Genomic DNA, 16,431 nt, shown 5'->3' on the forward strand with positions numbered 1-16,431 from the left:
TTTGTTGTTCTATTTTCAGTTTTCTTTTTAAAATGTACTTTTAGGTTGATTGATTTTTATTTCTATTTTCCCACTTGTATTTGTATAGTCTTTTGTTGTTCTATTGGTAATTAACCTAGAAATTATAACATTTATCCTTGACTTGTTTTATTTTATTGTAGTGATAACAATTAACATGAGATCTAGCCTCCTAAGAAATTTTAAGTGGATAATATATTACTGTTGACTATAAGTACAATTTTGTACAACAGATCTCTAGAGAATATTCATCTTGCTTGACTAAAATTTTATGCCCATTGATTAGTAAACTCCCTATTTATCCCTGCCTCTAGACTATGGCAATTATTCCACTCTTTCATTACATGAATTTGACTATTTTAGGCACTTGATATAAGTGGAATTGTGCAGTATTTGTCCTTTTGTGACTAGGTTGTTTTACTTAGATATGTGTTTAAGGTTCATCCATATTGTCATATATTGCAGAATTGCCTTTTTATTATAGCTAAATTGTAAATATACCACATTTCCTTTTTTTTTTTTTAACTCTCACCTGAGGATATTTTTTTCCATTGATTTTTAAGGAGAATGGAAGAGGGGGAGAGAGAGAGAGAGATAAACATTGATTGGTTGCCTCTTACATATGCCCCGATGCAGCTGGGGATTGACCCTGCAACCCAGGTACATGCCCTTGACCAGGAATTGACCCCACTACCCTTTGGTCCATGGCCTCATTCTCTAACCACTGAGAAGCACAGTCCAGGACCACATTTTCTTTATTCTTTCATCTGTCAAGGGACATAGAGGTTGTTCCCACATCTTGAATGTTGTAAACAGTGTTGTAATGAACAGAGTTCCAGTATCTCTTTGAGTTATAATTTTAATTGTAATTTAAATAATTTAATTAAATACCTAGATGTGATAGTGCTAGATTATATGGTAGTTCTATTTTTAATTTTCTGAGGAAACACCATACTGTTATCCATCATGGTTGCAACCTTTTGTATTCCCACCAACAATGTGCAAGGATTTCCATTTCACTACATTCTTGCCAATAATTGTTTGTTTACTTTTGATAATCTTATTGTTGTTTTGATTTGCATTTCCCTGGTGATTAGTAACATTTTTTTTTTTTTACATACCTGTTAACCCTTTTTATGTCTGCCTTAGAGAAATGTCTATTCAAAACCTTAGGCCACTTTTAATTGGGTTATTTGTTTGCTTTCTTTGCCTTCTTTTTTCTTTTTTTTTACTATTGAGTTGTAGGACTTTCTTATATATTTTAAAAATTAACCTGTCAGTCTTTCCTTGCTGATAGTGCTCTCACAACCATGGTGAATGTTCCTAAATCCTGCAGAACTGTCTGTAAGAAGTGTGCCAAGCATCAACTCAACAAAGAAATACAGTATAGGAAGGGCAAAGATTCTCTGTATGCGCAGGAAAATCAGCCTTATGACAGGGAGCAGAGTGGCTATGATGGGCAGACTAAGTCGATTTAAAAAAAAAAAAGGCTAAAACTACTACAAAGAAGATTATGCTGAGCCTTGAATGCGTTGAGCCTAATTGCAGATCTAAGAGAATGCTAGCTACTAAGAGATGCAAGCATTTTCAACTGGGAGGAGATAAGAAGAGAAAGGGTCAAGTGATCCAATTCTAAACATCATATTGTGTTTTATTATGACAATGAAATCTTGATATGTTCACTTCAAGAAAAACATTAATCTATCAGATCTCTATTTTGTAAATATTTTTTCCATTCCATAAGTTATCTTCTTAGTCTGTTGTTTTCTCTGTTTTGAAGCTTTTTAATTTGATGTACTGTTTTACTAGTTTATTTTTGCTGTTATTGCTTGTACATCTAGTGTTCTATCCAAAAATACAATTGTTAAGACCAGTATTAAGTAGTCTTTCCCTTTGACATCTTTTAGGAGTTTTACCATTTTAGGTCTTACATTTAAATCATTAATTTATTTCAAGTTAATTTTTATGAGTGGTGGGTGCAAGATATGGGTCCAATTTTTAAATTTTATTTGTGAATATTCAGCTATCAGAGTGCCATTTATTAAAGAGACTATCCTTTCTCTAGTCATCATTCTTGGCTCTCTTGTCAAAGATTAATTTACCTTATGAATATTTTCTGGGCCCTCTATTCTGTATTATTGGTCTATGTGTTTGTTTGTATGTTAGTACCATACTCTTTGTTACTAGGGTTGATGCCTCCAGATTTGTTCTTTTTTCTCAGGATTGTTTTGGCTATTTATGGTCTTGAGGGGTTCCATATAAATTTTAGAATTGTATTTTTTTATTTTTGTGAAAAATAACATTGAATTTTTTTATAGGGATTACATTGAATCTGTAGATGGCTGTAAATAGTATGGACATTTTAGCAATGTTAATTCTTTTGATCCATGAAAACAGAATATGTTTCTATTTATATGTATCTTTCATTTAGTGTCTTCTAGTTTTCGGTGTTTCTTTCACCTCCTTAGTTTACTTTATTCCTAATTGGTTTGTTGTTTTTATGCTATTTTCAATGAGTGTGGCTTCTATACTAGGTATACTAGTAAATAATTCAGATTATTTTCAATAGTTACACTTTAAATTTTTGAATTTCGTGCCAAAAACAGAGCATTTGTGGGAAGTTTTATTTTTTATTTTATTTTTAAGTTTTAATTCATTACTTTATTTTGAATAAAAGTGCTGCTGAGTACTTCAAGAAGCTTATGGTGAACATGCTCCATCTCAAGATATTTGTGAATGTATGTTTAAATGCTTTAAAAGTGATGGTTTTGATGTAAAAGACAAAGAATGTCCAGGTCAACTGAAAAAGTTTGAAGATCAACAATTACAAACATTTATTGGATGAAGATGCCTGTCAAACTCAAAAACAACTTGCAGAAAGTTAAACATCTCTCAGCAAACAATTTCCAATCATTTACAAGCAATGGGAAATATTTTAAAGGAATGGGAAAGAGAAATCCCATATAAATGAGAATGGGAGACAGCATGGAAAGTGAGCAGCTAAGGCAAAAAGGAGAAACTGCTGAAATGAATGAAGATAAATTGATACAGGGCATTTCACATTTCAGAAAGGACGTATAGCAATGGTAAGGTGAGCTTCTCAGAAAAGGAGTTTTTCTTAAAAGAGGATAATGACATGAAACTGGTGAAGGGAATTGCAAAGGAAGAAAGAGATAATATGGTATCAACAAAGCACTACGTTAAAACATAGGAAAACAAGAAAGGACAAACTGAGGAGCAAACTACCATCTGACACTGATGGGATCAGTCAGGGTCCCTCAAAAATTTTATTGCTGTGACCCTCAGAAGGAGGAGGAGTGACACTTCCATGACACAATCAGTGTCTTGTGGTGTCTCTGATTCTTTTTCATTACGTGGTTGTGACTAAAAACCTCTCTTCTAAGGATAGTTTGTAATTTATCAGAGATAACCAATACTAGGTAAATGACAGCTCCTATAAAGGTATGGTAGAATTTTGTTACATTTACTATATTAAGAGCAGATACAGTTTTCTAAAATGCTGATTATAGTTCTTGAACATGAAAGAGAATTCGAAGTTGCTGTGTGCCAATACAGCATTAAGTGAATTGAGTATTTAAGCTGTAAACTTCTGAGATTTGGAGGTTTCTGAGGAGATCATGGATACTGGAGGTGCATTGTTAACAAAAGGTATTTGGTAGTGGTGGCAGTTACAAGCCAGCTGGTTAATGAACACTATTTTCCCCAGCATGTTACTGCATATGTCCTATATCCAGAGACATGAACTTCTGCACCTCACTTTGATGTCCTTATCAATCAAGAGTCAGACAACAAGGTTTATGGGTCTCTTTAAAAAGAAAAATTGTATTAACCACCTACATTTTATAGGGCTTTATGTTTGGTCAACTACTTTCCTATGCCATAAGTCATTTGATACTCAGCATAATCCGGAGAAGTATGCTTGAAATATCCTATTTTTTGTTGGTTTGTTAGTTTTTTGCTCACAGATGAGGGAATGTAGGCTCAGAAAAAGGTTCAATGACTTATGCAAAGTTATATTAGTAGTGAGTGACAGCAATTGGACTGCACTCCATGCCACCTGTCATCTAGTCTTAAGCTTTTCCTGCTAAAACATGCTTTCCATTTTAAATTCCTGCTATCTTGATCTTTCATTTATTACATTCATTTCCTCTTATCCTCTTTCTCTTTTCTCTATTGCTAAGACAAAAAAAACAAAACAAAACAAAAAACAAAGCAAAACAAAAAAAAAACCCAACCAAAGCCATGTTAGATTCTTTTCGCTTTAAAGAGCATGGGAGGTTATTACAGTTTAAAATTGATGTTATGACTAAGGGCTAAATAAAATAGATAAATTATAGTATTCATATGCATTCTTATCCATACTTATGTTCTTCGGATCTCTTGGACACCCTTTTCCATCTCATCTCCTTGTTGTGGTGTGTGTATATGTGTGCATAAAAGAGAAAAGGCAAATAATGACTGACTTATCATCTTAGGTAATTAAAAGATCTTGGGTTCCATCTCTATATGAATTATCTGTATTCAAAGACTGTCAAGACTTTATATGTAAAGAACAGTATGATATCCTAGTTGCAAGGGCCAGTTTTCATCCTATTCTAATCTATAGGTACTTCTCTTAAAAAGAGACTATACTCTTTTTATTCATAATGTCTGTGTGAGGTACATTTTTAACAACTTGTCAATCTGGTATTCTTTTTCAGTTATATTTTCTTCTTTGCTTATTGTCTGAAAGTACTACTATGCAGAGGACTGGCCCTGAGTAGGTCAGAACACACTCCTTGAAGCTGATTGTGGTTTTATTTCCAACTGCAGGAGAAAATATTTTATGTAGTTACCAAAGACATGGAACTTCATTCTGTCACCCACCTCCCTTAAGTAAATAATGCCAAACTGGATGGCAGATCTGGGTGGCATTCTCCCTTGGAAAGTCAGGATTAGCATGCAGACCCTGAGTATTTGACAGATCTGGATATAACACAGACTAGCACTAAAAATGAGATAGGAATGGAGGGAAAACACATTTTGATTCCATACAATTTTCAGAAAGTCAGCCTTAACTAGAGAAATTGTACAACCTCAATTATAATATAAAAGGTATAAAGGCAATTGACAAATTTAGAAGAGCTAGAATTTCTTCCCTTGACACACAAAATATAGAATTTCTTCCCTTGACCCATCAAAATAGTTGTAATCTATTTATTCAGATTCCCAGTCAGGACACATGCCTGGGTTGCAGGCTCTATTTGAGTAGGGGCCATGCAAGAGTGCAGGCAACCAATCAATGTTATTCCTCTCTCATCGATGTTTCTATCTTTCTATCCCTCTCTCTTCCTCTGTTTCTAAAAATCAATTAAAATAGCCCAAGTGCCCATAAGTAGGAAAGTAGATAAAAAGCTGTGGTACATTTACACATGGAATACTATGCAGCTGTAAAAAAGAAAGGTCTCTTATTTTTTGAGATAGTATGAATAGATCTGGAGAGCATTATGCTAAGTGAAATATGCCAGACAGAGAAAGATAAGTATCACCTGATCTCACTCATATTTGGAATCTAATAAACAAAATAAACTGATGAACAAAATAGATCCAGAGACATAGAAACATGGAACTGATTGATGAATGTCTGAGGGAAGGCTGGGGGGGACTGGTGGGAAGTGATTCACCAGGAAATTTATTTGCGTAGCCCATGGACACAGAAAATAGTATGCTGAAGGACTTGGTGCAGGATAGAGGGGGTCAACTGGAAAAAAATAAGGGGCATCTGTAATACTTTCAACAACAAAGATAAATGTAAAATAGTAAAGAAAAAAATCAATTAAAACATAAAAATACTAAGACATTTGATTAAAACGAAGATTCCAGGGACTCCACTGAGTCAAAAAGTGGGCATGAGGCTCAAGCACCTGCTTTTACTACAAACTCTGCATGTGGATACAGCCTGAATATATACCTCAAGTATTTCTGATGAGAAAACAATTGAAGAGGTTCATAGGACAGGAAGGGTGAAATAGAACCACTTAAAAAGATGCACACTAATGAAAATTATAGAAAATATTGCTGTGAGAGCATTAATTAACAAAACAAAAAATTTGAAAAAATTGTCTTCAATATGGGAACTTGAACAACAACAACAAGAAAAAACTTGCTTTAACAACAAGTAAAATAATAACAGAAACTTACTATGATCCATAAAAAGGTTTTGGGTATTTTCATTGATGGTGCTGAACATCATTGGGTTATGAAGGCCTTTCAATATCTATTGAAATATATTTTCTCCCCCTAAAAAACTGCACTTATGCAAATAAGCCAATATTTCACATGTATCTATGAAGGGATTCATGTTCCTACCATTGATCAAATAAACCCAGTTTGAGAATCCCTGACCCCCCCCCAAAAAAAATTCACTACTTGGATCAGTAATTACTGTGACAGCAATAAAGATGAACTAAAATCCAAAATGTTATATCACTTTTATTGAACACAATGGGAAGATTTCACCTTCATTCAATGCTTCTGTGATATGACCTTTCAAGCTGTTCCTTGTGCTGTGGCTTCTTTAAATGCAGCTTCTCTAAATGACACATGTCCCATACTCCAGGACCTATGCAGAAGTGATCCACATTGGTTTGAAACTGCTCAGAGAAGTCGTGATGAATGAACCAATCCTATCAGGAGAAGCTGTGATATTGATAGGAGTTCCTTTTGAAGCCAGCTCTTTCAGTTCTTTCATAAGTCTTTCCTCAATCCCAGGTAAGAGAGTGTTGCCTCCAGCCAGCACAATTTCTGCAAAGAGATTCTTCTGTCAGACTTCATGATGCTGCTGGAACATCATTGTTGGGAGTCCCAGACTGTGGATGTCTAGCTGCTGAGGTGTGAACAGAATCTCTGGCACCTGGTATCAGGGTTCCCCAATGTAGATGACATTCCCATCTGGCAGTAGGTATTTTTTCAGGACTTTCTTTGGACTCTTATGTGGTTCTTTCTCTGGATTCAAGGCCACATAGCACAGTTTCTCTTTGATGTCGTCCACTAAGTCCTTGTTGAGTATGTAAGGGAAGGCACTCCCACTAGTGAGGAGCAGCTGGGCAAGGTGCTCTGTGACATCCTTCCCTGCCACATCAAGCTTGGTGATAGTATGAGGCAGGGAGAAACCTTCAAAGATGGGAACCAGGCAAGTGACTCCTTCCCCACTGTCCACCACAAGGCCTGTGACTGAGGCAGAGGCATAGAGTGCTGCTGCTTCATGGTTGGACAGGTAGAAGGCAGGCACCTTGAAGGTCCCAAACATTTTTTCTCCCATCTTCTCTCGAGTCTCCATTGAGTTCAAGAAGGTCTCAGTCATGGGTACAGGCTGTTGAGGGGATTTTATTCCCAGTTCCCACTCAAAAAGATATTCCCAGAGTTTCTTCATGTCATCCCACCCTGATACCAGGCCATGCTCAATGGGATAGTGTAACTGGAAGGCCTCATACTTGTACTGGGCAGTTTCCCCCACAATGTAGCCTTTCTGATAGGGTTCTGATAATGGCATGTTAAACTGAGAATGCCCTAAGACAGAACTGATGACACCATGGGGTGTCGTCTCTCCAGACAGGCCTGCTTTGCAGATTCCTGTATGGGAGGGGGGGGAGCAATGTTAAAATATGTACACAGATAATAATTTAATTAAAAAATGTAAAGAAAAAAACAAAAACCTACAGCTGGGATTTCTAATATGTATGGTTTAAAATACCTGCAGAAATTTTACTGAACTTCACCAAAATATAGCACATGTGACCATGGGGTGAAATAGTAGGCTCCTCTGGAAATTCTAAAGCTACAGGATACCCAAGTTATCAGGGTGTCACTCAGTTGAAGCTATCAGGCTGTACCCAGTTACCCAGAGCACCCCATCCTGAACCCATGAATTTTCTTTTCCTTATGGCAGCCTAGGGCCTGGTGATGCTGTTTCAGTGATGATTACTGCTATGTGACCATGTCATCATGGTAACAATTGTCTCCAGAGAGCATTAGAGGGATTTTAAGGTGTCAGGTCTCTGAGATACCAGTACTGCTAGGGTGAAATAGAGGAAGGTAAACCATATCTATGAATAGCTTTGATAACTCTGTGAACCTGAAAAAAAGTTCTAGCCCTAGAACCAAGTGAGTAAGCCCAGCTGTGGGCTTATCTACCCCCAAAAATAAATGGTTTCTATAATCAGGTGAACTACTTTTTGTGGAATAGCAAAGGGAAGGAACTAAGCATGAAACACGTGTTCAAATTGGAGTAAGGATGACCATAATGCAGTCACAGAGGTGCTTATATTTGTTTTCTTGTCTTTTACAGTTTTATTGAGATAAAGTTCACATACAATGCATTCATTCATTTATAGTGTATATTAGAGGCCTGGTACATGAAATTCATTCATGAATTGGGGGGGGGGGTGTCCCTCTGCCCAGCCTGCTTCCTCTCCAATCTGGGACCCCTCGAGAAATGTCTGACTGCCAGTTTAAACGGGCACAATCTAGGACTGCTAGCCCCCAGTGGCTCGCTTGCCTGCCTTCCTGAGTGCCCCTAACCACTTCTGCCTGCCAGCCTGATCACCCCCTAACCACTACCCTGCCAGGCTGATTGATGCCTAGCTGCTCCCCTGCCAGCCTGTTTGCCCCTAACTGCCCTTCCCTGCAGGCCTGGTCACCCCCAACTGCCCTCCCCTGCAGTCTTGAGCCCCCCCCCCCCCAACTGCTCTCCACTGCAGGCCTGGGTACCCCCCAACTGCCTTCCCCTGCTGGCCATCTTGTGGTAGCCATCTTGTGTCCACATGGGGGGAGGATCTTTGACCGCATGGGGGCAGCCATTTTATGTGTTGGAGTGATGGTCAATCTGCATATTACTCTTTCATTAGATAAGATAGAGGCCTGGTGCGTGGGTGGGTGCAAGTTGGTTTGCTCTGAAGGGTGTCCCAGATAAGTGTGGGGGTTCCCTTGGGGCGTGGGGCAGCTTGGGTGAGGGGCCTGTGGTGGTTTGCAGGCCAGCCCTACCCCCTGGTGACCCAAGCGGAGGTCCTGTTATCTGGGATTTATTTATCTTTTACATTTGAAACTTTGTAGCCTAGAGTGGAGTCCTGGGCCTGCCAGGGCTTCAAGAAGCTTGACTTATGCCATAGCCCAGGGCAACCTTAGCCTCCTGCTTTTTCTAGCTCTGTGGCTACCACCATTTCTGTTTGGATTTATGTATCTTCTATTATTGAAACTTTGTACCCTTGAGTGGAGGCCTAGGCTGGCAAGGGCAGGAGGAAAGCTTGGCTTCTTCCATTGCCTGGGAAACCCAAGCCTCCCTCCTGTTCTCTGTGGCTGCAGCCATCTTGGTTAGGTTTATTTGCATGTTCGCTCCTGATTCACTGGTGGGCATGGCTTTTGGGCATGGCTTGTGGGCATAGCAGAGGTATGGTCAATTTGCATATTACTCTTTTATTAGATAGGATTTCCATGACTTAGTATATTCCCTGATATGGGCAAACATCACAAATCAAGTTTAGAACATTTTTTTTCACCTCAAAGGAAACCTTGCTCTCTTTAGCTGTAACCATTTTCAGATCATCCTCCTGTGTATGTTTGTTCCTATATATTCATCTTCTCTACCTTTTTAATATAAATGGGATCATAATATGTGGCCATTATGACTGCCTTTATTTATTTAGCATACTGGTTTTAAGAGTTTTCCAGTGTTTGGATATAACACATTTTATTTGCCTATTCTACAACATATCATTGTTCACAGTATTTATTTATAATCTTTATTTCTGTAAAATTATAGTAATATTCTCTCCTGGTGCATGGGTGGAACTTTTTAAAAGAATCAGCTTTTGGTTTCATTGATTTCTTTATTATTTTTATATTCTCCATTTCAATGATATCTACAATATTCATTTTCATTTTATTCCTTCTGGGGTTTTAGTTTGTTTTGGTTTGTTTTTTTCTTTCCAATGTGATAAGTTGAAAAGTTAGGATATAAATTATATCTTCCTCTTTTGTAATGTTTTTATTGAGAGAAATGGAGAGGAAGGGGAAGATAGAAACATAATGATGAGAGAGAATCATTTATTCACTACCTCCTACATGCCCCACACTGGGAATTGAGCCTGGAACCTTGAGCATGTGCCCTGTCTGGGAATTGAACTGTGACCTCCTGTTTCCTAGGTCAATTTTCAACCACTGAGCCATGCCAGCTGCACTCTTTCTTTAAGATTTATATTAAAAAAAAAAAAAACATAATGAAGCTGGAATAATCCATTGAATGGTATTTCTATTTCCATGAATCATTTGTAGTCCTAACTCTTGTTATAATGAGGCCACAAGAGCCTCATTAGTTGGTCTGATTAATCTAAATAAATGCCACTTGTGAATAAAAAAATATACTATCTTGTGATATGCATATAAAATGGCCCAGAAATCTCTTCATTAAGCACAATTTTAAAACAGCATTTTGAATGGCATCACTAGAATGAGTTATAGCCTCCCAATCTGACCACTTCTAAAGGGATACCATTCCTGTTTGGAATGCTTCCCTTCAAATGCTTACATTGAAAATTGTTTTTATAATCTTAATTGACTTTAGCCCATTTGTCAATTATTTCATATGAATAAGCATGGAATTTTAGCTATGAATTTTCCCAAGTAAAACTTAACTGAAAGAATAATCAAATTAATATATTTTAATTTGCAATTAAGCCAGTTCCAGAGTATGACAGTATTTTCCATACATTGGTCTTGAATCCCCATATTTGCCAATGTATTCCAGGTAAGTATTATTTTGTTAAAGGCAATAACAACTAGCATCTGTTTCCTTACCTATTTAACAAAAACATCATTTTAAAACCTTTACCCCTAATTTAGATCAGTTTGAGAGACATGTAGCATACACTGAATGAGCATGTAGGAGGATAAGAAAATAATCAGATTGGCATGCTCAAGTTCTAGTAGCAATGTTAGTAATCATTCAGCTCAAACACTGTACATTTCCCACATGGTCATTACCATTTTACTGTTTTAATAATTTTTATTCTTAATCATATATTCACAGAAATTTATATACTTAATAAAATGTTACTTTAAGCCAGGAAGCATCAGTAACACTAATGTTAGAAATTTAAACATCAATAACTTGAATGAATAAATAACAATACTGCATATACCTTAAGATGCATTTTTACTAGAGTCATAAATTTCTCTAATTTGATCAAATTCTTGTTAAGTCTACTAAACATTTTTTGGAATGTCAGATTAATGTTTCAAAGAAGAAATAGCATATTAATTGTAGCCATTTTTGCTCTTTTTAAATTAAGAATGAAGATTATAAGCACATTAAATTATGTGGGAGAGAAAATATGGTGAATAAAATGCCAATACCTTGTTTCTTATGTTGTTATTTAGAAAAGGAGCATCCATATATAAAAAAACAAGTTCTTTCTTTAAATATCAATTGCAAGAACTCAAATAAATCAGTTGTTGCCTATTTTTGATACTATAACATTTAATACTATTTAAACTTTCCTTTGCATAAATATTTGGTTATTTGGTTCCCAAACAAAAAGTAGTATGTTATTTAGGAATTTATATGTTATATAATATTATGCTAATATTACATAAAGACAATTATCATTTCTTATGAATATAATTACACATTATGTTAGAACTATATTTCATGTTAAAATGTGTACTAATATAATGATCAATATAGGGCTTTTTGTGTTTTTTATTCTTACCTAGAATATTCACCTTATTATTTCACAGGAACAACAAAAATATTTTTGAGTATTTCCTTAGGTCAAAAAGGTTGGAAATAATTTCCTAGAAGAAAGTGTATAAAAATTGGTCTAATTGTGTTTTATTTATTTATGTATTTGATGGCTAGAATCTTTTCTGTAACTGAAATATTTGTTCTGAGATCAATAAGAACTTATTTTCTAAATTTGAATTTTATATCAATGAATCAACATCAGGATTATTTCCCTGCTTCCAAAATGAGATGAAGTGGGCCTGGGTAACAAACTCTCTGGACAGAATGTATAGATAAGACCTTTTCACTCAGAAGGGGAGAGTTGTGGGGCCATAGGATTGATACCTACAGAACCATGAAATAGTTGGAAAGGGGACCCAGCAATGTTTTGACTTCCAAAATATTAGACTTTAGGGCCCCCCTTTTTTTTGTCTGCATAAAGCTTTATTGATTCATTTGCTCCAATGCATGGGAGAGGGCTTCAAGGTGGTTAAAAGAATGTCTAGTAGTTTCAAGAAGAGGCTCAGGTAAAAGCCAAACACTAGGGCACATGTGTCAAACACAAGGCCCGCGGGCCAAATCCGTCCCGCCAGGCCTTGCAATGTGGCCCGCACTGCGCTGTCATCACTGCACTCCGCTGCGTTTCCATCACAATGACAGTGTATGACTGTTCAGTAAACCATTCGGCCTGCGATTTAGGCTGGATTTTAGATTTTGGTCCCTTCTCTGATTGAGTTCGACACCCCTACTAGGGGAATGCAGAGGGACCTCTCGTGTTTGAGGGTGAGATTTAGAAGAGATACTCATCCAGCCCAGCCTGGGGCTGGCCAGCCTGCAGAGGTGAGTCAGGTGTAGCCCATCTTCTTGATGAGTTTCACCTCCTCGCCCTGGAAATGATTCTGCAGGAAGTCACAGAGCTGATGGTCTGTAAAGGTAGAACCCAGGGCCTGCAGCTCCACAAGAGCCTGGTTCAAGTTCCTCTCCAAGGCTGGGGTGGCTTCATGGCATCTTGAGTTTTGCCCCACTCATCTGGGGAAGGCTTCAGAGTGACCAAAAGAGAATGGGGCCATCCCACTTGTTTTGCATGTTTAGGAGATGCTCAGCAGCCTCCTGCTTCAAGGAAGAAGTGGCCCTGCCCTCTAGAGCTACATTGTTGCAGTGGAAATAGAAGCCCAGAGAGAGGTAGGTGTAGGGGGTCTGCAGATGCAGGTTGGCCAGGCGGTTGACCGCAGCCTCCACCTTGGTGGAATAATTCTGATGAGTCGAATCTGGGAACTCATGGTTGCTTGGCAATAAGAAGTTAAGGACAGATATGTAATACCTTAATCAATAAAGAGAAAAAAGGAAGTTAAGCTAGAAAAAAATGGTGTGTTGGCTGGCTGGTCCCAAAAATGGTTCTGAAAGTGGTGACTGGATAAGATGCAGGAGAGTGGCTAGAGGTTGGGAGAAGGGGCATCCCTAGGTCGGTTCTGTCCAAACACTGTTGAAGCAAGAGACAGATCTGGGACCTCTGAGGGCCCTGCCTCAGTGGGCTCTTTTTGACTCTCCAAAGGCAGTAGGATAAATGGAAGGCAAAGTTTTTTCACAACGTAGGGGGCAAACTTGTAGAACCCATTACCCCATAGGTGAGTAAATCAGGAAACATAATCTCAGAAGATACTTAGATAAACATCTCAAAGATAGAGTAAATAAATGAGAAAAACAAGAATATTTGTCACCACTAATTTTTATTAATTCATAATTTTTTGTTATTCCATTGTGTATTAAGTCATTTGCATTTATTGTGATCACTGATCAATTTAGATAAATTTCTTTTTTAAAATTTTCATTTATCTACATTCTCTATGCTTTTTATTTTCATATACTTTTATTTGGCTTCTTAAAGGATTGACTGAGGTTTTTTTAAAAAAATCCATTTTGTCCTTTCTACAATACTTGTTTGATAATTATATACACTACTTCTTCTGTATTAGTGAGTTCCTTAATTTTTTCAGTCATATTAATCAAATTCTAAACATAATTAGTTGATATTAATTCTCTAGTCCAGATTTCCATTAACATTCTGGCAATATTCACAACTGGTTGACTTTCTTCCATGTCCACCCTATCCTGTTTCCAAAGCACTAGGACAAACACTTTAGAATTATCTAGCTCCCTGTAATGCAGAAGATATATTAGAATTACACATTTGCCTTTTAAATTTCTACTAGCATAATCTCATAGGTTGTGTGAAACCAGTTTAATGCAAATTTGAAGTGTGACAAAATATAGTCTGTGGGCCTTTCAAAGGAAGAAGGGTTTGATGTGCTGAAATAGCAAAAGGGACAGGGGAAGTCTGGGTTTATTTCCCACCCTCAGAACATTCAGCCTGGAGTTTGAAAATGTTAAGAATGATGAATGAGCTGTAAATAGAAGATTTCTCTGACTGTGAGCCATAAACAGCCATAAATGGATTAGACTGAACAGCTGGGAGCAAAATTGTGAGCATTATGCAGGCACACAGGACCGGCTGTGGTCTGTAACTAGCATCCCACCCTATTGATTAGCAGTTCCACAGACCATAATAAAACCATCATAGTTAATTGCTAGAAAGAGGCACACACCAATAAAGGTGTTAGTCCTCCAGTTTCTTGCTCAAAAGCAGCATAATTTGTGTTTTAATACAACATGTTCACTATAGGTTCTATAGGGCTCAATCAAATACAACTCCCTTCCCAAAATACTCCTCCCCCACACATACACTTTTTGGGCATAGGAACATTTGTGTTGCCTTCTAGTTATAAATCAGTGACTTTTATAGCCAGTCCTATTGTGATTTGTAAGCATTCCAAACAAATAGCGCAACTTTTTATAATGCAGTGCAGCCTGGATAATATTTAAGGGTGTTTTTCAATATTGGGCCACCAATTTTCTCCACTAATGTGGGCTCCTTTAATTTTTTACACATTTTTACTTATACAGAAATCATAAGAGGATCAATTCTATAAACTATACAGATATATAGGGGAAATTAGCTCGTCTTATTGTTATTTACACCCAAGAGAAAGTGATGAGTGTTTGATAAGGGACTCTGTGGTGTTTCTTCTCCATTTAAGACTCCCAGAATATAAGATAGAGAATGTTTAGGGTTATGTAATATAATGTTATAGAAAGGGCTAATGGGTTATCTAGTTTAGGGTTCTATCACTGCCATCCTGTTTGAAAAGGTAATACATCTCTGGAGACTTCATTATGATAGGAAATATGCAGACTATTGGCTATTTCCCTTTAATACCTTTACCCTAGAGTGAAGTGCATGTGTATGTGCTGGGATCCTAGGTCATGCATGTCATGGGCACTGGAGGAAATGGGTGTGCCTTGGCCATATGGAAAATTATGTAAAGTGAACTTATTTCCAAGTACCATGCATGACTATACCTGGATTCCTGCCACATGCTGAAATAATACTTTTCCTTCTGCTATATTCCTGAGTTTTACACACTTGGCAGCCAAAGGTACCATTCATTTTATTTGCTTGCATGTAGTCATTGATACCCTTGATTGTTGTTTGTTTATTTTTATTTATTTATTTAGGCACTAGATGCCGGCCAGCCATGGGCCCTGCTTCTTGCTAAGCAGTGCTCCCCCTGTAGGATCAGACCAAAACTGACTCTCTAACATACCCTGAGGGGTCCCGGATTGCAAGAGGGTGCAGACCAGGCTGAGGGACCCCACCTGTGCACAATGAGGGCCAGGGAAGGACTGTGGGAGAGCTCCAGGGTGTGTCCAGCCGGTCTTGCTCAGTGCTGATCAGTAGGATGTCGGACACCAGCAACGAGCTAATCTACCAGAGCGTTTGCCCCCTGGTGGTCAGTGCATGTCATAGTAACTGGTTGACCAGTGAACTGTCTGCCCCCTGGTAGTCAGTGGATGACAAGTGTTTGAGCAGCCTTAGAATATCATTAACATATTACACTATTACACTTTGATTGGTTGAATGGCTGACTGGAAAACTGGACACTTAGTATATTAGGCTTTTATTATATAGGATAGGAGAGAAGTTGTTTGCTAGTGAGTACAACCAGCACTGGCTATTTGATTTACAACTCTGGCTTCTTGGTACCCTATTCTCATAACTAAATCATGAATGTGGGCTTAAATAGAGTAATATGTGTTTTAATTAGTTAATATATATTTATTGAACATCTACTATGTGCCAGGCAGCTTGGTACTTATAGACAATAGACACTATTGGATTTCTTATCTGAACTAAAACTTTTAGTTTTATTTAAAGTTCTGTCATGACCACACATTTCTTTCTTTTCAGAGTACTATGGTGTGATCCCATCCCTTTTTCATGCAGAATTACTCCTGCTTCTTTGCCCTTCTTGCCCAAGTGAATATAAGAGAAGGTGGGAATAATTAGCTCAGAATAGTTTTCAAAACATGCCTTTGGGCAGTATGCTGAGCACCATGATCTATTATGAATCCCTTTCACAACTATGATACTCTAATGCTATGCTTTCATTATCTCCAACGTCCAAACCAAGCATAGTTTCCTGAAGCAAGAGGAATTCTAAAGAGCATTTCTGACTGAGACAAATAGATTAGAAATAAAGTTAGATAAATGTGGTTCTAGAACTGTTGGAATAGGA

At 37.4% G+C, this 16,431-nt stretch overlaps 1 protein-coding gene and 1 pseudogene across 1 annotated transcript; one reads left to right on the forward strand and one right to left on the reverse strand.

Moving 5' to 3' along the window:
- Window positions 1-1,328: 1,328 nt before the first annotated feature.
- Window positions 1,329-1,706, forward strand: LOC118722192 (annotated as a pseudogene).
- Window positions 1,707-6,640: 4,934 nt separating this feature from the next.
- On the reverse strand, window positions 6,641-7,811 carry LOC118721953 (actin-related protein T1-like). Its single transcript, XM_036443215.1, is given in 2 exon segments — window positions 6,641-7,650; window positions 7,772-7,811. Coding segments are annotated over 2 exon segments (1,050 nt in total).
- Window positions 7,812-16,431: the final 8,620 nt, after the last annotated feature.

The sequence above is a fragment of the Pipistrellus kuhlii genome, unplaced genomic scaffold (assembly GCF_014108245.1).
Source record: "Pipistrellus kuhlii isolate mPipKuh1 unplaced genomic scaffold, mPipKuh1.p scaffold_m20_p_19, whole genome shotgun sequence".
NCBI classification, from domain to species: domain Eukaryota; kingdom Metazoa; phylum Chordata; class Mammalia; order Chiroptera; family Vespertilionidae; genus Pipistrellus; species Pipistrellus kuhlii.